At 40.2% G+C, this 23,356-nt stretch overlaps 1 protein-coding gene across 6 annotated transcripts in view; it reads left to right on the forward strand.

The window, feature by feature from the left end:
* COL19A1 (collagen type XIX alpha 1 chain) overlaps positions 1–23,356 on the forward strand; it is a 762,134-nt gene that overhangs the window by 184,431 nt on the left and 554,347 nt on the right. For all 6 annotated transcript variants that reach the window (XR_015878306.1, XM_088471134.1, XM_088471139.1 and 3 more), the window contains exon 7: positions 21,645–21,725. Coding sequence is in view for 5 of the 6 variants with exons in the window: in XM_088471134.1 (XP_088327260.1) it covers positions 21,645–21,725 (81 nt within the window). In the remaining variant the exon portion in view is untranslated. The remainder of the gene's footprint in view (positions 1–21,644; positions 21,726–23,356) is intronic.

The raw sequence follows: 23,356 nt of genomic DNA on the forward strand, positions 1-23,356 counted from the left end.
TATACCTGAATATATTCTAAAATTGCCTGGACAGACTTGTTGGTACCCCTAAGAAAATATAATAAATATTTGGATACTAGTGATATCTCAAACAAATTGCTTTCTTGAATAAGCATCATATATCTATTTATTCTTCTAATCAGTCATTCAACCTATTTAATTGGAGAAAAGTAGTAACTTTTCTGTTTGGTACGATTGTGTGCACCACTCTGAACATGGACTACGAAAAGGAGAGACACCCGAGGAGATCAGAAAATTATAGACAAGTATGTTAAAGGTAAAGGCTATAAGTCCATCTCAAACAGCTTGATGTTCCTGTGACTACAGTTGCAAATATTATATAAAATGTTAAGTCCAAGAAGAAATGCAGCTGCTAGAGGAAAATCGACCCTAGATTAAAATGAAAGATAGTGAGAATGGTAGAAAAAAAGCCAAGGAAAACTTCCAATGAGATACAAGCTGATCTCCAAGGTCAATGTACATCAGACCCAGAAGGACTCCACTTTGTAAAAATACAACATAAAAGACACACTGGAATTTACTAAAATGTCAAAACTGGAACTTTTTGGCATGTCACATCAGCTCTATGTTAACAGACAAAAATATAAAGAATAGAGCACCATACCTACTGTGAAACAGAGAAGAGACTTGGTTATAGTTTAGGTCTACCTTGCTGCATCTAGCATGGTGTGCCTTGAATCTGAGCAGGGCACAATGAAATCTCGAGACTATCAAGGCTTTCTAGAGCTCTGTCTTAGTTACAGGGCATGGGTTCCCCAACAGGATAATGACCCAAAACACACAGCTAAAAGCACCCAAGAATAGCTAAGAACAAAACATTGGACTATTCTGAAGTGGGCATCTATGAGCCCTAATCTAAAGCCTATCAAACATTTATGGAAACAGCTAAGACATGCAGCATGGAGAGGGCACCAATCAAACCTGATACAGCTGGAGCAGTTTGCTCAGGAAAAGTGGGACAAATTATGTGTTGACAGGTGCAGAAATCTCATTGACAGCTACAAAAATTATTTGATTACAGTGTTTGTCTTTAATGTGTGCATCAAAATATTAGGTTATGGGTACCATCATTTTTGTCCATGCCATTTTCATTTGTTTTGTTATTTAAAATATTCTGTTGAATCAAAAAATCTAATGCAAAGTCTTACTTCTATTAAATATGGAATGAATAATGATGTATACCAATTACTTTTGTCAGTTTCATGTTATTTCAAAGAACTTTATGGGTTCTTCTTTCATGAATGGGTACCAACAAATTTGTTCATGTCTGTAAAGAGCAAATAAAGTCCTTATTTGACATTACAATACACATTACTGGGCTGAATTATACAATGTCTAGAGTTATATATTTCATCACACTCAGAAGGGAAGGTGTATTTCTATTATTATGCAGATTGCACCCTTGGTTAGAATCCAGTCTAAACCCCATCACTGCAATGCAAAGTTGGAGTCTGGTACATTTAACATATTTTACATCATTCTGAGCCAGCAAAATATAAATGACAAGCTTGATTATTTATTCTTTAGGAATACACCGTCTGATCATGTGGTGGTGGAGCTACTTAGAGTTGTCATAGAAATCTAACTGATGGGATCTGCTTTAAAATGTCAGTGTTTTGTCTTATGTCATATCCAGTGTGTCCTAAAGATGTGAGATGGCCATACATTTGCAGTAAGTAAACCATGTCATAACCTGGAAGAGTAATGTTAACCATTTGCCGGGGCAGCTGCTTTTTGAAGATTTCCAGGAATGCATTTCTAAGTGGGTAAAAGTAATATTGTGGAACACACTGACATTTTATTCACACAGAGTTATGAAAAAAAAAACCATCTTACACAGCTGTGTGAACTTGTTCTCTGACACTCTCTTCATTAACATGGTAGTGAATTTTAAGTCTGAATTAGTAAAAAGGTGAGGTGAACTACAAATATGTGAAGGTCACAGTAGAAGTTAAACCTACCACTTTAGAATGACCCCTTTCAGTAAATAAAACCTTTGTTTTATACATTCAATACTAGTCAATTTAGCTAAATTCAAGCCTTAAATTAATCATGAGATTATGGGGACATCTCAACTTCCTTTCTCATGTTTCAGGGTTTTTGTGCGGTGGAAGTATTAACTTCATATAAGTCTAGATCCATACTTGCCTACCTTTTTATCTTTTCTGGAGGAGATATGGAGGTGGCCATTGCAAGAGATGGGACTATTTGTATCATTATGGTCCAGTAACATCATGCAGAGAGTGTATGGCCATAATTATCAGGTAACCCTTGATTTTGGTTGATTTTATGCAAAATCCTCTTGGTAAATATGTCCCTAAGGAGGTGCAAGGAGGTTACATGACAGTGGGTAATGTAAAGACTCAATGCCAAACTTTCTTTTCTTCATGGTGCTACATCTTCCTTAGGAAAATTGTCTTATGGGGCAACAGGGGCATCGAGAGAAGGGGGAGCTGATATGGATTACCCAAGCCAGGGCTTCTTTAAGGTGACCAGGAGGGTAGGGGGTGTAATCATGCCCCCTGCAATGATGTGACCACACCCACCCATACCTGCACATACCACATATCTAGTGAACAAGAAGACATAGCCACGCCTCCTCATCTGGCAACCCCCCAGCACCAGGGCCTATTAAAAGTTTTGGGACCATGCGTGACGGTATAATAAATTATAGAAATGGCAAGATGAGACCAAAGCAGAGATCAGGTCTGGTTGCAAGGGTTAGCAGTCAAAACAGAGATCAGAATCAGGAATTCAGATGACAAGAAATATACAATCACTAAACTATAAATGAGTAGTCATGTTGCATATAGATTGAATTAAATAGATGATGTGGCATGAACCTATCCTTCTATTGTAACCAGGGAGAGGAACATTTCTTAGATATTGAAAATGAGTACAGTTACTTAAAATATATATTTCCTTGAACAAATAAATGTTATAGACATTCCCTTTATAGTTTATTATGGGAAAAATAGGACTTCATTCATGGCCATTTGATGTGATAAGTCAATTCTATAGATAAAAAACAAATAAGCAATATTCAAGGTTGGAGTAAAAGAAAAATGACTACTGACATATCAGGTTTCGTATTCACAGTATTACAGCATATAATGTCTATTCAGAAGGCTCAAAGTTCAGCTCATAGCTGTTATGAATGGCATGCTACTGTAGATATGCTTTCTCCATACTGTACAATATACATAATACTAAAGTATAACTAATAAAGCAATTTTTGTACTTAATAATTCTTCACCACTTAGAAATAATAGATGACATGTTTATGGCTCTGCGGCATATGCAAAGTTACAATAGTATATGCCACTTTGCCAGTGTGAATGAAACTTGTTAAAACTATAATTACTCAAAACATTGTATTATTTGAAATAAACACATGTTACAGTAGTCACCGGTCTATCACTCCTGGTCAGGAAGGACAAATCACAGCGTATATAATTAGTAATACCATACAGCAATTTATTGTACTCTTTAAACAAGTCATGTTTATTTTCAGATCCACTTTGTGTATTTCTGAGTTACAGTAAAGCTCTAATTGTGCAAACTCTTTGAAAGGAAGTGAGATATGAAATCTAGAGGTAATTATGTAAATGTATTTTTAACAGTAAATAATCAGTGAGTCCCAAGCATTACAGTCACCAAACAAAGGAAACCACAAAACAGAAAAACAAATTATAAATGCTTAATCTATAAGGTCTACATTGGGGTGCTGGTGTCTTCAGGGCCGGTTCTAGACCTTGTGGAGCCGAGGGTGAAAGTTCTCTTTGGCATCCATCCCCTCACCCCCACTCCTACCCCACCCCCCAATTTTTTTTAGCAAAAACAAAGAGGGCATTCTTCTGCGCACTACCAAAAAGGGTGTGTGGCTTTATGACCCCCCCCTGTTCATCACTCTAGGGGGCATGCCCAGCAGAAAGTGGATGCGCTGCTGCTCCATCCTCTCCCACGACCACTCCCAGACTGGGAGCGATTGGGGACAGCAGCAGTTTGTGAATATGGTGTCGCCTGAGTTCTTACGTTATGCCACGCAGAGCCCATTCATGTTATGGCATGAAGAGCCCATTCATATTATGCCACACAAAGCCCATTTACGTTATGCCACACAGAGCCCATTCATGTCATGCCACTCTGTAGTACTCATTATACACATTATGCCACACTGTTGTAGTACTCCTTATAACACATTATACCCCAAACAGTAATGCCCACTGCTCCACATTATGCCCCACACAGTAATGCCCACTGCACCACATTATGGGCCTGATTCAGAGCCGGACGCTATTTGCGGTCGTTCGTCCAGAAAATAGGGGTGGCTATTCAAATGAACCATTCGCTCTTTGCGGTCTGTTCACGCCTCTATGTCTGAACGAGCGAACAAAACTTGCGGTCGTTTTTTTTAAAAATACGCGCCCTGGCCGCTCGCATCCTACGTCATGTCCGCTATTTATTAGATTAATCGAGTACATCGACCAGCGTATGAACTGCTCGCTATTCTTGTGGTTGGTTTTTGCTACCACAATCTTGCGAGCAGTTCTGGCTATAAAATAACCCAGTGACGTGGTCAATGACGCTGCTGTATTAATTATGCACACCCTTAAAACACCCGTTTTGACCTTTAAGCACGCCTGCGTTCGGATCTCCACTCCCCGTTTTCAAGCACCTTCCCCTGTTACCACCCACATACGCCTCATTCTGTCACTCAAAATAGCAGGCATTCACTATTTAGCGAACAAACGAATTTCGGCCACACTGACTGGTTCGCGCATGCGTATTACGATCCGTACGCATGTGCAGTTGGGCAAACATCGCTCGGAGCGAATGAGCGGCCGCTTACGAGCGTCTCTGAATCAGGTCCTATGCCCCTCTCAGTAATGCCCACTGCACCACATTATGTCCCTCACAGTAATGCCCACTGCACCACATTATACTCCACACAGTAATGCCCAGACAACACCAATCTTCAAACTAGCTGCCATTGCCACATATGTTGTCCATGTCCAGGGAGTCCAGTGTCTTAAGCTGGCATCCGTCCAGGCTCTCCATCAGCAGCCACTTCACACCCCACTGCGAGCTTGCGAGAATACATGGCTGCATAATGACATCTTGCCACACATTTTTTAAACTTCCCCGACTGAACATAGCAGGTGTCATCGGCAGAGGGCACTGGTGCAATGCAACGGATGCACCGCTGCATCTTGTAAATATGGTGGCGGGCAAGAACGGGCAGGCGCTGTCAGATCAGTCGGCGTCGGCTGCACCCTCAGGCTGCAGCACCCTGGATGACAGCCCCTGCTTGCCCGCCCCTAGAACCATCACTGGGTGTCTTGGAACAAATATCAGATGATATCGTTATATCAGAGGTTTCACTCATATGGTTAATGATTTTAAGAGTGTTCAATAGTAAAGAAAACAAGGTATTGGTATTTAATACTTTAAAATAAAGTACAAATGCCGATTTAGCGTAAATCTGTATTTTGTAAATATACATACAGCTATATACAGTAAAGTATATGTGATGAGCATATTTTAAGCTCTATGCACATCTTTGAAAAGGCCCAATTTTTTAAGTGCCCAAATACTACTTTTACAAGGACATTTCTTAAAAAAACAGCCTTCACATACTGTTTGCATAATATTACAAATATACCTAAAAATCTAACATGGCAATGTTTACTTGTCATTATATATGTGCATATTTTGCAACAGGCATTTGTAAATAAATGCATTTTGTACATGTGTGACAGAGTTCTTAGTGTTATTTGTTATTTAAATGTTGAATTCATTTTGTCACTATGGTAATGTAGAACCTTAAAGAATGTTTTATAAATTGAACTCATTTGGATACTTTGTATTTCGTAGATCCTAATTTCTGAAGGTATTTAAACAAAATTTTCCAAATAGACCTTACATATATTCCAGTTTGATCACCATTTTACATGTTATGTGTATAGAGTAGGGGTGAGCGGGTTCGGTTTTACTCGGTTTTACTCAGATCTTTTTATTGGCTATCGCCGAACACGTGTTTTGGATAGCGAATGAAATCGAGCCGAAATTGCGGTAAAGTGGCGATAAGAACCGAGTAAAACCGAGTAAAACCGAACCCGCTCACCTAGTATAGAGCATTGTAAAAGAAATACTACAGGTAAAAGTAAAAATGGACTGACAAAGAATATGATTCTTCCTGATAAAAGATAGTATCCTCAGTGGCTGTTGTGAAGGAGTCTGTAATCTGAGACTCTCCACAAGAAAACATTTTAGTATGTCCTCTTTTGCCCTCAATGCTACCTAAGTTGACTACTATATAAATGGTTTAAACCTGAGTCTGATCATAATAAGGTGTTTATGAAGTCTGTGTTTTCATAAAGATACATCACCATTTGTACCTTGTATGCAATCACATAGAAATATAAGTGGATGAAACATAATAGACATTTTATATAGAATGAGGTTAAAATCTCCTAATCAGACGTACACACATATTGGAACAGTTGTAGAATATCATTTGATGTATGTACACTACATCTTCTTAATGTGAACAGCTAAGAGGCATATATAGCATGTGCAGCATTATGCTGAGACATAAACTGTCTATTGCCCATTGATCATGGCTGCAGTTCGTGAGTCAACATTCCTGGCATTGAATATTCATCTCCTATCTCGCCTACTATTACTGTCACTGATAAAATATAACCCAATAGCATTCTATCAGATGTATAAAGTGGACAAGCACATATTACTTGTTGCTTTTCACATAGTATTTATAGCACTGACATGAGCAATAATAAGCAACATAGCAATAAATTATGAGATAAGCCTTTTCAGCTCTCTAAGTGAATGAATGTTTAGATATATGCTTTATAATATTTCACTGCGTCATTACATTTCTGTCCGGTATCCTGAAGCTGTTTATCCTGCATTTCATGGCATTTATTCCTTAAAGTAGAACATGGACTAGAAGGTTAAAATAATTCTATTAATATATTATAGATATATAAAATGAAAAATTAATGTTTACTAGATGTTTCCATCATTGTGTTCCTCCAGTTCTTCTGCCAACAATGTTGCACATATCACTCCCCCAAATAATGTGATTGTCAGTGATTTAGAAAACTGTAAAAAGGTGAAAATAGCAAGTTTTTAAGATATAAATTGGTTACAAAAGATAAGGTCCATGCTCATCGTTGATCAATTTAGAACCTTTCTGATGTATACTCACTATGGGGTTTATGTATCAAGCAGTGAAAAGTGTGACAAAATGGACCCGTGGAGAAGTTACCCATTTAAATAACTGTACCATAGCTGTCCCATTATCTCATTTTGTTTAACTTTGACGTTACATAAATTTACTGTAACTCTCCATAATGCTGGAAAGTAGTAATCCACAGCTAAAATAAAGTTGTAGGCCAAACTAAAATAAGGTTGGATTTTTTTGTTTACAGCACCTGTGCTGTTGGTAGATCATGCACCTTTCACTGTCTGTCTCTCAGTCTGTGGCTCCCAAGTGCCTTCATTTTCTTTCTCACATCAGAACTCATAGAATACGACTCTTCTAAACATTCCTATTGTATACAGACTGTAGTCCCTCACACCACACAATGGGGTACAAAAGAAATTCAGGAAATAAAAAAATATAACAAAAATATATTCTGACTCTTGTCCAATATACTTTTGAAACTTAGGCCCGTATTCAATTAGAGGCGAAAAGTTGGAAAACTTTTGCCTGTCCGACTTTCCTTCGCCTGTTTCAGAGGCAAAAACTTTTCGTGCGTGTCCCCGCTTTTCACCCTATTCAATTCCAAAACAGGCAAAAAATGGAAAGCGGTGAATGCGGAACAAGCGGAAAGTACTGTTAGTAGTGGGGAAATCAGTCAGTACCCCAAATAAATATACATTAACATAGGGAATCAATGTAGATGTGTACTAGCCCTAACAAAAGTGTTTGGGGTACTTAAGTAGTTTAAATTGCTTCTTATTAGCATCTTTGTTAAAGTGGTGAAGAATGCCATAAAGCAATATTTTTTGGTGAAAATAAGTAGTCCAGTCAAATTTGGGGTACGTGAAAATGGAAGCTAGCATATTTTTATGTTTCTAAAGTAAACTTTTAAAAAACATAAAAAACGCACCTGCGGTATGCACCTGCAATCCTAAAAACACCTGACCCATCCTTGCAGACCCCCAAGAAGTCTATTTCGCTAGGTTTTATGCTTGTCCCCCCACTTTTTACTTTTTCACCCCCAAAACGAAAATACTTTTTTGAGGTGTTCAGGGGTCATTTTTTTTAAATTTCCCCACATTTGCACCACAAAATAATGATTTTGCACTTTTTTTCTCCTGCTATTCATAGGAGATACTTTTCCACCTGTTACATTGCACTGACTTTCTGCTTAGGCGAAATTGTCCTGCAATTGAATATGGAGATACTTTGAAAACAGGTGAAAGTCCGAATCCACGGAAACTTTTTCGCCAAATGGCACTTTTCGCCTCTAATTGAATATGGCCCTTAGGGGGGAATACAATTAGTCGCAAAAATTTACCGTGGGCTAATTGACCCTTGGGGCTATTTAATTAGCCCCAAAATGCGGCTGCCTGCAGCATTTATAAGGATGAAATGCAATATTGATGCCTATAAGTCGCTATTTATCACTGCAAGTCGCTTAAGAAAGAATTGCTTTCCAGTTCAATCGTGTGGTTCCAAAACACAAAAAGATATTTATGTAAAAAGGGGTAACACGATGTAAGATTTAACTATTAGAGTAAAAAACAATGAAAATAGTACACCCGATACATACGCGTGCGCACTGGTCCCAGTATACAGTCATCAATCCAGAAGTCTGCGGTCGCAAGAAGATGCCTGTACACTGAGATCAGCCCACAGCTTATATACCTTACAGGTTTCAGAGTTAACCATGGGACAAATTAACAGGTTCTCATTGGTTCTTGCTTCTGGTCAATCTGGTCATTGGTCAGTTCATACGGTGTCATCAGGGGTATGGCTCAATCCTCCAATGCCAACATTGTGTAGTTTCCCGCCGAACAACTGCTTAAAACTGGCTACAACACTGCATACAAGTTATAACATTCTATTTAATAACTCCCTATCATCCATAACTAGCGGACGCATGATGCTACTTCTTTGCCGATAGAAACGGATGTCTGCAAATAAACAGGGATTTACATGACATGTCCACTGTATTAGATCTTAGAACCTTAGATCTCCTTTAAGTACATTTCACATCATAATTATTAGCTAACAAATACCTTTAATAACTCTGGTTATTAACTATAATGTGTGGGAACCATTTTATATGTATGCATTCGCATATCTACGTCTGTGTATTGAAATAGCAAATATGTATGTATGTGAATACGCATATGAGCGTCTACGTGTACGTATGTGAATGTATATATATGAATGTCTATGTGTATATATATATATATAAATATATATATGTGTGCATTATGTGCGTCAGTGTATGTGTATTGTGGATTCGCATTTGTGCGCATTGGATTGCACTGACGCTAAGTAGCGTCCTAGTAACACGTCATCCAACCGTAGATGACTATATTGTCAGAGAATAATTGTAAAGCAATCATATCCAATTATTTGACTTTGACAGTCCACCCTTTGATAGCAAACATAAAACTATTACATTCTATTCTTAACCTTTTTAGTCATGCATAATAAATTATTATCTAATGTTCTAGACAGTATGACACAATTCGGTCATTGAACCATCAATAATGTGTTTCAAGAAAGGGTAAAACAACCCTTGTATGCACTCAGCGGATCTATAGAGAACCAATGGTAGAATGTGGGACCTCATCGAACCTATAAAGGAGGTTTGGGAGAATTGAGATTACATTATCTGTGATGTTTAGCGGAACATTTACAATATATTTTATTATACATGACCAAGCCTATTCGCATGTTATTATCTGATGGTACATTCAATTTCAGGATTGTAATGCAGTTCTTTATCAACCTTATACTAATCATTTCATCATGTGTTAGGGTCATTATCTCTGGGACCAATTTACCTATAAAACATAAACCCTTGGAACTTGGAGATAACCAAGAATATGCCCTTCTTCCACAAACATAGTATACATTATCTGGGAGGACATATGGTATATTACAATCCTGCACAATATCACATAACATTTTAACAAAACTACCTATGCCTATTGTCCTCATCTGCTCAAGACATGTTTCAACCTGAATAACATTTTTAAAATAATCCATAGGAACTTTTCCAATAGATACCACATTCAGTTTGTTCCTATGTCCTCAGCTCTGGTGTTTATCACTAATGGTGTGGCGAGCCATTGTCTGATCCAATAAGTCTGCTTCCCAATTCTCCAGTCTTTCTATGTATGAAATGTTCAGACACAGCAAAGACCGATCTATGGAGTATTGGTGCAGCTTTAAACTAGGGGACCTCGTGATGTTATACTTCCCGTCTATGGACCTCCCTCCTTATAATTCAAGGACCTCAGAGATATTTAATGGGAATGGTACTAATCCTACATTATGTTGTCCCTAAGGCACATGAGTGCACACCCAACATTCAGTCTGGTTTAAGACCTTACCCACTAAGGAATGGTAATCCTCTAAAGGATGCTCGCCCAAATACAGACTACTCTTGGAATGGCATCGTTGGATGCATTTCTCATCAACTAGGGATCCACAGTACTCACAAATACAATAGTAATCTGTACACGTCTCTGGCTCAGATGTTTTCACTGCAGTCTTTAGTTCTCCCGGAACAGGCTCGCAATAGAAATGTGCACGTTGTCTGTCTCGACTTCGCCTTGTACCTCCTTTGGGTAGTTGACCTTTCTGCAGTGAGTGGAATGGACTCAGGTATCTCTTTCTGCTACCTTCAAAGATCTGGTACTTGTCATCAACACCTGGTAAGGACCTTCCCACTGGTCTGTCAAAAAAGCTGAGCATAAGAAATTTTGGATCATAACATATTCTCCAGGTTCAACATCATGACAGTTTGTTTATGGCATATCAGATAACAACATTGTCAGTTTCTGTTACTGTTGTTTCAGCTGTCTACTCATTTTGATAAGATATTGCACAGTAACCTCATTATTACACTTCAAATCATCCTGTGGACTTCAATCAATCAAATAAGGTTGCCTTCCAAACAGTATCTCAAAGGGGGACAGATTAAGAGGAGATCTGGGAGTGGTTCTGATGCTATGGAGGATAAACGGTAAGGCTTCTGGCCATCCTAATCCAGTTTCAGCCATGATCTAACTCAGTTTATTCTTAATAGTACCTTTCACTCTCTCCACCTTCGCACTGGCTTGTGGTCGGTAGGGGGTGTGAAGTCTACTATTGATTCCCATTAGCTTACAAATGTTGTGGAAAACATCACCAGTGAAATGAGTACCCCTATCACTTTCTATGATTCTAGGGATACCGTATCTGCATACAAACTCCTGAACAATCTTTTTAGCAATAAAAACAGCAGTACTAGTGGCAGCTGGATATGCCTCTACCCAATTAGAAAATACATCAGTACAAACTAATACATACTTGAGATTCCTGCAAGGTGGTAATTGAATGAAGTCAATTTGTATTACCTGAAAAGAACCATCTGTCGGAGGGATATGGGATGGCTCAGTTGGTATTGGCTTCCCAACATTTTCCTCAAACAAGTCAGACAGGACATTGCTTTCTTTCCAGCTTGAGAAGAAAAGCCTGGTGCACACCAATATGCTCTGACCAACTTGCACATACCTTCTTTTCCAAGGTGAGTCAGACCATGCGCTGCCTCAGTCAAGCTTGGGTTGTATGCCCTGGGAGCAACAGGCCTACCTTGTCCATCTCTCCAGAGTCCTGAGGACTCCTGACCACATCCCTTCGATCTCCAGACTGCCTTTTCCTGTAGGGAACACAAATCTTGCATTTCAATTAATTTCTGTGTGTCTATTGTGTGGAAGACCATCACTTTGTTAGTTGTTATATTTATGCGTAACCCTGCTGCCCATTTTGCAAATTCATCTGCTCTGTCATTGCCCATTGACACCGGGTCTTCTTCGCATGTGTGGGCTTTGCATTTGATGATAGCTGCTGCCTTTGGTAACTGCATTGCTGTCAGAAGTCCTTTTATGTGTTGTGAATGTGCTACTGGTGTGCCTGCTGCTGTCATAAAGTTCCTAAGATGCCAAAGAGCCCCAAAATCATGTACTACCCCGAAGGCATACAGTACCTAGAATCAGTGTATATGTTAGCTGATTTAACTTCTGCCAACTCACACGCTCTCCTTAATGCCACCAGTTCTGGGCTGAGTGAGGTGGACCAAGTGGTTCAGCTTCTACAACATCCTCATCATTTACAACAGCATAACCTGTGCATAATTCTCCTGTGTCTGTCTGTCTATGACAACTCCCATCCATGTAAAACATCAAATCTACATCTTCTAATGGTGTGTCATGTATGTCTGGTCTTGCAGTAAAGGTCTGATTCAAATATTCCATTCAATCATGTGTGTCAGTATACCTGCAAAACTCACCTTCAACCAGAAACTCTCCTCCTTCCACCCTTTGTACATCTCGAGGCACATATGGTAAGTACGTTGCTGGATTTAACATATTGCACCGTTTAATGGTAATATTTGCAGGTGCCATCAGAGCTAGTTCCCGTTTTGTGAACCTTGCTGAAGAGACATGTCTGGTTTGGGCTGAATTCAACAAAGCAGATACTGCATGCGGTATATAGACAGTTGTATCATGCCCTAATACTACATCCTCACTCTTGTTTACCAAAAGAGCAGTTGCAGCTACACTTCTTAAACACATAGGGAGTGATCTTTCCACAGTGTCCAATTGTGCACTGTAGTATGCTACAGGTCTGCTAGCATCACCATGTTTCTGTGTGAGGACACCTGCTGCACAGCCATCAGCTTCCATACAATATAACTCAAAGGGTTTTTCATAATCTGGTATTCCCAAGGCAGGTGCTCTCATCAGACTATCCTTAAAGTTAAGGAAAGCCTGCTGTTTCCTCAGTGTGTATGACATGGTCGGGTTTTGAGGATGAAACTAAGTCCTGCAATGGTAATGCCAAAATAGAAAAACCTGGGATCCATGTCCTGCAGTATCCACACATGCCCAAGAAGGTACGGTTTTGCTGCTGGTTTTGTGGCAGTGTCATGGACTGTATGGCCTAAAATCTGTCTGTTTTCAAGTGTCTTAGCCCCTGGGTTAGATAGTGTCCCAAGTATTTGACCTTAGTCTGGCATTGCTGTAATTTGTCCTTTGCAACCTTGTGCCCTGTTTGTGAAAGATGAACCAACAACAGTTTAGTATCATTTAAACATGACATAAATGAATCAGAGCACAACAACAAATCATCTACATATTGAATGAGGACAGACCCATTGCTTGGTTGAAAAGATTGCAAACAGTCGTGTAAGGCCTGAGAGAAAATACTGGGGCTATCTATGAAACCCTGGGGCAATTGTGTCCATGTATATTGTACCCCTCTGTAGGAAAATGCAAATGGATATTGACAGTCAGGATGAAGAGGAACAGAGAAGAAAGCAGGACATAAATCAATGACAGTAAAATGAGTAGCAGACGGTGGAATCTGCATGAGGATGACAGCTGGATTGGGCACTATGGGAAATTGACTTTCCACAACTTTGTTAACCCCCCTAAGATCCTGTACTAATCAATAGCCCCTTCCCCCAGCCTTCTTCACTGGAAAAATGGGACTGTTGACTGGACTAGCTGTACGAATTAAAATCCCTTGTTGCAATAACCTCACAATTACGGGACTCCTAGCTCCACCTCAGGCTTTAATGGGTACTGAGGGATTTTTGGAGCCTGCCTACCACTCTTCAAGTTAAGAATTACAGGGGTACATTTGCCATCAATCCAGTATCCTGTCCATCTTTGGTCCAGAGGGAACCCGGTATTTGCAATAACATCTCTTTTACCTGAGATGGACTTTGTTCGAGCACGAGTGCAACATTAATCTTTGTGGTGTGTCCAATATAACCTGTACATCATGCGCAACCTTTTCCGGTATATCTAGGAATATACCATCAGGGATACAGTATATGACACATCCCATTTTACACAGCAAATCCCTTCCCAGCAGGATAGTAGGAGCCGCTGCTGCCAGGAGGAAGGAATGCTTGGTTTGCAGTGGCCTTATAGTAACATTTGCAGATCTGGTTAAAGGGTAATGCTGTACCCTCCCCGTTACTCCCATTGCTAGTATGGTCTTGTTGGTAACCTCTTCTAGCACGGTCTCCACTACTCTCACCAATTTCAGCTGCTGCCCCTGCTGGTTGGATCGCTGCCTTTCCTCTCTGTGGAACATCTAGTATATAAACAGCATGTGCAATGGCTGAAATTACAGTAGGTTCATCATCTTCTACAATAAAATTTTCCTTGAGGTGACTTAAAACAGGGTATAAGTTACTTGTTATGATTGTTTTATTTTTGATATCGGCTGTACTTTTACCTGCGGCCACATATGGCGGTGGAGGTGCGCATGTGCTCTCTTCTTTATGTGCGGTAACGCTACCTTGCAGCATGGGTACACTACCTGGTGACTTGCTGTTTTGTGGCGTGCTACTTTGCCATGTGTGTGCGCCATTTTGTGGCATCAATACGCTACTTATCAGTGTGTGCACGCTGCCTAACGGTGAGAGTATGCTGCTATGAAGCGTGCATACACCACCTTGCCACGTGTTCCCCTCGTGCTGCCACAACTTTAAACATTCATTATACTGTACTCTTTTCTTCAAAGATTTGACTAAACATGTTGTCTCTAACATTACTTAGTACCTCCGAATCAAAACTGCCAACTTTGGGAAAAGGTTTCATACATCCTTTGGTCATCTTGACCCATATGTCGCAGTACGCTCTAGCGTATGCACCATACTTCACATTCATTATATACCTTGCCGAACCAGTCGGCCCATTCATAAGCAGCACCTCATCAACCATCCCTAGCGACTGCTTAGCACCCATCTGGGACGATTGGCTACTTTCGCTAGAGATTTTGACTGGTGGACGAATTAAACAAGCTGCGTGCCCTCACTTCCACCTGCTGTGCACCGCTGACCTTTACGCGTTTTTTTGCTAGCGTACACAGCGAGGAAACAGAAAATAGCCTATGCAATTATTCTGCTTTCCGGACAAATTATACCCAGCTTTGTCCGACCGCTTTCTACTTTGAGTTACTCTCCACTGGTAGAATTTAAGTATTCCACTTAACCTTGCCAGTGATTTCCTCCACCACAACCAATTCACAATCATGGTTCACACAATCATGCAATCCGATCGCATTGCCCAGAGACACAAACCTATCAATGGACTTTGCGATTACAATTTGAAGTCGACCGAGAAACAACCTCCAGTTTCTCGCTCAGTTATACCTGCTATGTATACTGCTACTGCTGTCCTACCCACCTCTTGGACACCTTGCCAGCCCTGTCTATTTTCAACAGTTCAAAAAGCAAAAACCTCCATTTTTCTTTTTTCCTTTTCACATCACAAGTATACGTTCACATTCATATACCTTTGTTTTCTGGCCAGAAAAATGCTTTCCCTCGTAACAATACCTATTCAGAGGTTTTAACAAGCGATATAAGACTATCAAAATGATTGCTTGAACATGTGGCAGTACTACAGGGAAGATGCATATGCTATTTGCGAATCGCCTATTGCAGCGCAAAAGTGACAATAAAAGAAACTGACTTTTCTTTCTTGTCCCTGGATTCTAATCAGCGCTCCTTAGATTACACAAAAACGGATATTTGGTTTCACAACATAAAGTGCTAAACAGATTGGTTCTTACCCGTGTATGACGCATTCACCCTTTGTTGAGGAACCAAAATCCGTACGATATGCGTGTTTTCCGGTAGCGTGATATCAGTCACGAGCACCCATCTATTGATTCCTATAAGTCGATATTTAGCGCTGCAAGTCACTTAAGAAGTAATTGCTTTCCAGTCCAATCGTGTGGTTCCAAAGCACAAAAAGTTATTTATGTAAAAAGGGGTAACACGATGTAAGATTTAACTATTAGAGTAAAAAGCAATGAAAATAGTACAGCCCGATACATACGCGTGCGCACTGGTCCCTGTATACAGTCATCAATCCAGAAGTCTGCGGTCGCAAGAAGATGCCTGTACACTGAGATCAGCCCACAGCTTATATACCTTACAGGTTTCAGAGTTAACCATGGGACAAATAAACAGGTTCTCATTGGTTCTTGCTTCTGGTCAATCTGGTCATTGGTCAGTTCATACGGTGTCATCAGTGGTATGGCTCAATCCTCCAATGCCAACATTGTGTAGTTTCCCGCCGAACAACTGGTTAAAACTGGCTACAACACTGCATACAAGTTATAATATTCTATTCAATAACTCCCTATCATCCATAACTAGCGGACGCATGATGCAACTTCTTTGCCGATAGAAATGGATGTCTGCAAATAAACAGGGATTTAGTATGATACCAAACATGACATGTCCACTGTGTTCTGAACCTTAGATCTCCTTTAAGTACATTTCACATCATGATTATTAGCTAACAAATACCTTTAATAACTCTGGTTATTAACTATAATGTGTGGGAAGTGGGAACCATTTTATATGTATGCATTCGCATATGTGCGTCTGTGTATTGAAATAGCAAATATGTGTCTGTATGTATGTGAATACGCATATGAGCGTCTACTTGTACGTATGTGAATATATATACGAACGTCTATGTGTATATATATATATATCTATATATCTATATAGATATATATATATATGTGTGTGTGTTATGTGCGTCAGTGTATGTGTATTGTGGATTCGCATTTGTGCACATTGGATTGCACCAACGCAAAGAGTTCTAGTAACATGTCATTCGACCGTAGACGACTATATTGTCAGATAATAATTGTAAAGCGATCATATCCAATTATTTGACTTTGACGGCAACAATCTAGGAGCAACAATACATCGGCAGCAAAGGCCACACAAGCTCCCAGAACTGTACTGCTGAGTGCTGAAGCACATATTGCTTAAAAATAGCTGGTTCTCATTTGCAGCCTTCACTACTGGATCAATACTGAGTTCCAAACTGCCTCTGGAAACAACATCAGTACAAGAACTGTTTGGAGCTTCATGGTTTGCATTTCAATGACTGAGTAGTCACACACAAGCCTCAGATCACCATTCCCAATGTCAAATGTAAATCACAGCACAATTGAACTCTAGAGCATTTAAAACATGTTCTCTGGAGTAACAAGTCAAGCTTCACCATCAGCCATTCTTACACATGAAAATGGGTTTGGTGGAAGCCAGGAGAATGTTCCTACTTGAATAAGTACTGCAAATGGAAATGTTTGGTGTAGGAGAAAAAATCGGCTGTTTTTCATGGTTTGGCTTGGGTCCCCTACCTCCAGTAAAGGGAATTTTTTTTTTGTTTGCTACAGTATAGAATGACACTCTAGAACAGGGGTGGCCAACCAGTCAGAGGCAAAGAGCCGAAAAATATCTGTAACCCAGTTGAAGAGCCAGTATAATGCGCGCTCATGTACTGGCTGTCACAAGGCCATGCTCCATGCACACAATCTCCGTGGAGGTAACTGTTAAAGTAAAAGAAAAAGCCAGAGCAATATAGAAAACATTTACTATAACCACGTTCACATAAAATACACTGAAACAAGCCCGATCCACATAAAATACACTGAAACAAGCCCGATCCACTTAAAATACACGAAACAAGCCAAATCCACATAAAATACATGGAAGCAAGCCAGATACACATAAAATAACCCATGTGTCACTCCAGCCCTCCCTTGCAATTCCAGCCCACATTTCAGCCCCTTCTGCCACTGCAGTGGCCCCTCATGTGTCACTCCAGCCAGCACCCCCCCCTTCTGGAATTATTTTGACAGCCCCACTCTGCCCCCATAAGCATGACAGCAGGCAACATCCCCGCAGCTCTCAGGCAGCCCCCACCCACCATCACACAGCTCTTACCTTGTTGAGTAAGTCAGTCCCTGAGCCTTCCATCTTCTGGGGTCCGCGTGCTCTGATGACTTCAGTGTCCTTTCGGTGAAGGGCATCTAGCTGCTCCCATGCTCCATGTGGCTGCTGCTAGCTCCGCCTGTCATTATGCAACGTGATGTCACGTCGCGCACGGAGTGGAGGCATGCACCTCCCAGATACAAGTAAAGCCTTCTCTGAACAATGGGCACGCCTGTCAGAGGAAGCAGGCTGCAGATGTCTGGACTCTGGAGAAGTGCCAGGTGCAGGAGTCAGGAGCCACATCACAACACACAAAGAGCCGCATGTGGCTCGAGAGCCGTGGGTTGGCCACTCCTGCTCTAGAGGATTGTGTGTTTCCAACTTTTTTGCAACAGTTTGGAGAAGGCCCTTTCCTTTATATGCATGTCCATGTGCAGAAAGCGAGGTTCATAATAAAAAATGGTTCACCAAGTTTGATGTGCTGCCTTCAACCTCATCAAACACTTTTGGGATGATTTGGAGCACTGACTGCAGGACAGGCTTCGTCGCCCAACAGTGTCCGACCTAATGTTCTTGTTGCTGAATGGATGGGATCCTCACAGCCATGTTTCAAAATCTAGTCAAACATCTTCCCAGAAGAGTGGAGGTTGTTCTAGCAGCAAAGGGGAATCCCCGTTGGCAGCATTAATGGCTGTTATTGATTAATATGTGCATGGGTTATAAGACATATGTTTATATGCATAGGTCATATGGTTTATATGAAACTCATCTATCAAATGTATACTGTCATATCTCAACCATTACAGATGCAGGGGCAGGTACTTGTCAAGAGATTGACAAATAAGATATAATCTCACATACAATTTAACAATATAACATTTGGTTAAAATCATCCTTAATATGGAGGAATTTTAGACAATGTGCCAGGATTATTATACACAAGCCCATATGGTTCAATATTAGAGCAATCATAATTAATGGAGCTTATGTAGAGGCTTAAATTATGTTGATTTTGCACATATTTGTGGAAATGTCTAATAGCTTATAGTCAAAGGCAATGATTGCCACACTAATTAAGTGAGATACTAAACACACAGGCTAACATCTCTGGAAGCACTGCTAAATCATCCTGTTAGATTTTAATTGTATGTTGTTGTTACGGATTTATTTGGTATCACAGTGGCAGACTAACATCATGCGTTGGTCAGCAATTATCTGTGATTAACAAAGCATGTACATTATGTTAGGGAAACTAGTAGCAAGAGAAGATGACCTTTGAAAAAGCTATTAGCAAAAATTGAGAACCACTGTATTCAATAAGCAGCCGTAAGCCAGTTGCCAAACATTGGGGATTTGAAAATGAGTTGAATGTTAGATTTACATGGTACCATAAATGCAATTCATGATAAAACATTACTCAAAGACCAAAAACATTTTGAATATGAATAGAACAGCTTAGTGTATTTTCTTCAGACAAAAGATTGTCAGTCTTCTGTTTACAAAGCAGTAACTTTCATAAATACAGTATATTCATACGTTATGGCAATGCTAATTTGTAAAAATGTAGTTTAAAGTGACTACTGTATAATCTACATGCTGACAAAATGCATATAAAATTTAAAAATAATAAATATAGTTCAGACTCAAGTATATTGAATTGTTATGTTTTCTTTTTATTTAAAAAAAAAAGAATAACTAGAAGAACTGTAGCACTAGAAAAACATCCTCTAGAGAACAGGGAGGCACAGAAAAAAATCAATTATTTCCTGTTTAAACCCATGGGTTTTAACTAGAAATGTGCGGTTCGGTTTTGCTGAAATCCGAATACACCCAAACTATTGCGTTCCTAGTCAAACCAAGACCCTGCTCGGATCACTTTGGGGTTCTGAGTAAAGCCGAGTCATCACACTGGGGTCTTCTCGTAAGTTTGGAACTCAGATGTGGAAACTAGACTTTGCATATTTTGGATTGCATTTAAGTCCCTCCCTCGTGACTTCAGGTACTGTGAGGTGGTTAAAAATGACTGGAAATTAATGTTATTGATGTTAATTATACTATAGGTACAAAAACAGGTCCAAGCAGGGCCGGATTCAGGGGGGGCGACAGGGATAGTCGTCCCTGGGCCCCAACCCATGGAGGGGACCCTGCTAGCAGCGGTGCAGCCGGTGGCTTGCACTGGGGTCCGCTGTCTGCACCCGCCACTAGTGCCCCCACTGCTAGTGTAGTGTAGAGCGCAGTGAGCGTGGCCACACTACACAGTGACAAACACACAGCCACAGGCGGCAGATGTGTGTTTGTTACAGCAGCCGATGAGAGAGACTCTCATTGGCTGCTGTACAACGGAGGGAGCCGGCTGGAGCTCACTCATGAGCTCCGCCTTCCGGCTCCCCCCTCAGCGGGTGATGATGGGAGAGACGTCATGACGCTGATGTCTCTCCCATAGTGCAGGAGAAGAGCCGGAACTTGGAGCGGACAGCGGCGGTCGCGTCAGGATCGGGGATTCAATTAAGTTTTTTTGTGTTTGTGTGTGTGTATGGGGCACTGCATAGGGGGGGGCACTACAGGGGGCACTGCATAGGGGGGGCACTACTAGGTGCACTGTATAGGGGGCTGCTTCATGGAGGCAGTGGGGGGCACTACTAGGGTCCGTGCATAGGGGGGACTACTACTGAGGGCAATGCTGGGGGCACTGTATAGGGGAGCTACTACGGGGGCAATGCATAGGGGGTGATTACTACTGGGGCACTATATGAGGGGCACTGCATAGGAGAGGACCACTACTGGGTCTGGGGGCACTATATAAGTGGCACTGTGTAGGGGGACCACTGCTGGGGAAATTATACAAGGGGCACTGCATAGGGGGGGATCACTACTTGGTCTGGGGCACTATATAAGGACCACTACTGGGGGCATTATATAAGGGGCACTGCATAGGGGGACCACTACTGGGGGCACTGCATAAGAGGCATTACTACAGGGGGCACTGCATAGGGGGGACTACTACAGTGGGCACTGCATAGGGGGGACCATTACTGGGGGCACCGCATAAGGGGCACTGCTACTGGGGACATTGCATAAGGGGCACTACTACAGTGGGCATTGCAAGAAGGGCATTACTACTGGGGACATTAAGGTGAATAAAAAGGAAAAAAAATATTTCTAGGGTGACAAGAAATGGTGGTATATAGGGGCCCCCACAAGTTTGTTGCCCAGGGGCTCCCACAGACCTTAATCGGCCCTGGGTCCAAGTTACATGATTTTAGCTGTTTTTATACATTTTTTCAGATATCCAAAACTGAAACCGAACCAAAACAGTTGAGGGTGGTTTTGCCAAAACCAAAGCACAAAGATGATTTATGATCAAAACCAAAGCACGGTTCCCTGCGCACATCTCCAGTTTTAACAAGCAAAAATGATGTCCGAATAGAAGTTATTCTGGGCTGTAAAATATTGAAATGTATTTTTATGAATGGTATTATGTATGGTATTTTTTATGTATGATGGACCAGTCTGTGTTCGAATAATTTCAAACACAGTATGATCTGCATTTCTGTTTTTAGTAGGACGCATTTTTTGATTTCCATTTATTATTTTCTGTGATAGATTGAACTTCAGCGTATAACAATTTACTGCAGTCCAAAACAAGCGGCTCAAGAAAACTGCTGTGAGGTATCTGATGGAATGGTAAGATTAGTTTCTGTAAATGTATATTGTCATTTCACTATAAACCATATGTCATATTGTGTACCTGTATTATGTGATCCAATCTTTAGTAAAAAGCACTGAAACCTAACAATTTTCAGAAGAAGAGAGCTTGCACTATGTTTAAGATAAACAACTGAAATCTATTTGAAAATCGAGACATAAAGTATGAAAAAAATGTGTATTCAGTAAGTAAACTTAGCATCACTGGAAAAATGTTTCCACTGTTAACGTACAAACATAATGTTCTCTGCAAATAGTCTAAATTGATACCCTTTTATGAATAATGTGGTTTTGTTAGCAATTATTATTTTTGTTTTTTTGCAAACTCTTCAAATACATTTGACTATGAAACCATCCTCAAGTAGGTTTAGACTGTACAGTAATAGCATTTAATGGACTTGTTAACTTGTTTTATTTTACTATTAAAAAAAAAAAATGAAAAAGTCCAATCCATTACTATTCTCATAGACAAAGTATCTTGTGTAGGAGTTTTTTTTATTATTGTGAACACAGATGTTGTATTGAGATTGTCTGTCTGTTGCCAGTGAATACTAATGCTTTGGTAACCTATCATTTTATTTTTATTTTGAAGGATACAATCTTCAAACCCATTCAGTTAATAATTCTTAGATAATGCTTACATTCTATTGTATGTATGCAATTAACGTAGGGACTCAACAATATTTTATTAGACCTATATACAGAACATGTTGGAGAACAGGGTAATCGCACCATAGGTGCCTAAAATGACATCATTGTAAATATAAAGTTATAGCAGCCAGGCTAATGTATAAAGCAGCCAGAATCATACTGTTGGGTTTGCATTTCAAAGACGCTTTTTCTTTTTGCTGTTACAAAATCAGTTATTCCAAAGGTGATTTTCTATCTGTGTGTGATCATATCAATACCTGTAGTATAAAGGTCAAAGAGAAATGTGGCGTAGCTCACACAAGATGACTACACTGTTCCTGTCTGGGAAATCAGCATGGGGCTTCTGATAAGTACTGACTTGCTTTGATACAATGGCCCTGAGGAGAGAGATGCTCAGTAGCAGGTCTCTATGAGGTGCTTAGTACCATGTTTGTAAATTGCTGCTATGTTTTTGCTGTTTTGTAGAAGATGGGACAAAAAACAGATTTATTTCCTCTACTAGAAAGCCTCATCAGGCATCAGCTGTAAGGATAATAGTGGGAAGGTCTTTCTGTAATTGCAATTGGTAAATGTTTTGATCTAAATTCCTTATATAGTCTGTACAGTTGAGTTTAGTTAAATAAATAATGGACAAATTACGATGAGGCCCCCTAGGTACCATCATAAAGTCGTACTCAGCATGGTCTCTACTACACCCCAGTGAGTATCCAACAGGGCAGAGTGCCAATTGGATTAGTATTAATCAGGCTCATAAATATGAATTATAAATACAGTAATGTTATCCTCATTAATTTCCGAATCATGTGTCCATCTGGATAAATTTTACACTTTAAGTCACATTATTTCTTCCTCTAGGATAGTGCCCCCTGTGCTGCATAGCCTGCTGTGTCTATAATTATTCCCTTGTATCAAATATGCATACTCAAAATATCCAGCTCCAGTAACTACACAATAGTACT

The sequence above is a fragment of the Taudactylus pleione genome, unplaced genomic scaffold (genome assembly GCF_031769625.1).
Source record: "Taudactylus pleione unplaced genomic scaffold, aTauple2 ptg000015l, whole genome shotgun sequence".
Lineage (NCBI taxonomy): Eukaryota > Metazoa > Chordata > Amphibia > Anura > Myobatrachidae > Taudactylus > Taudactylus pleione.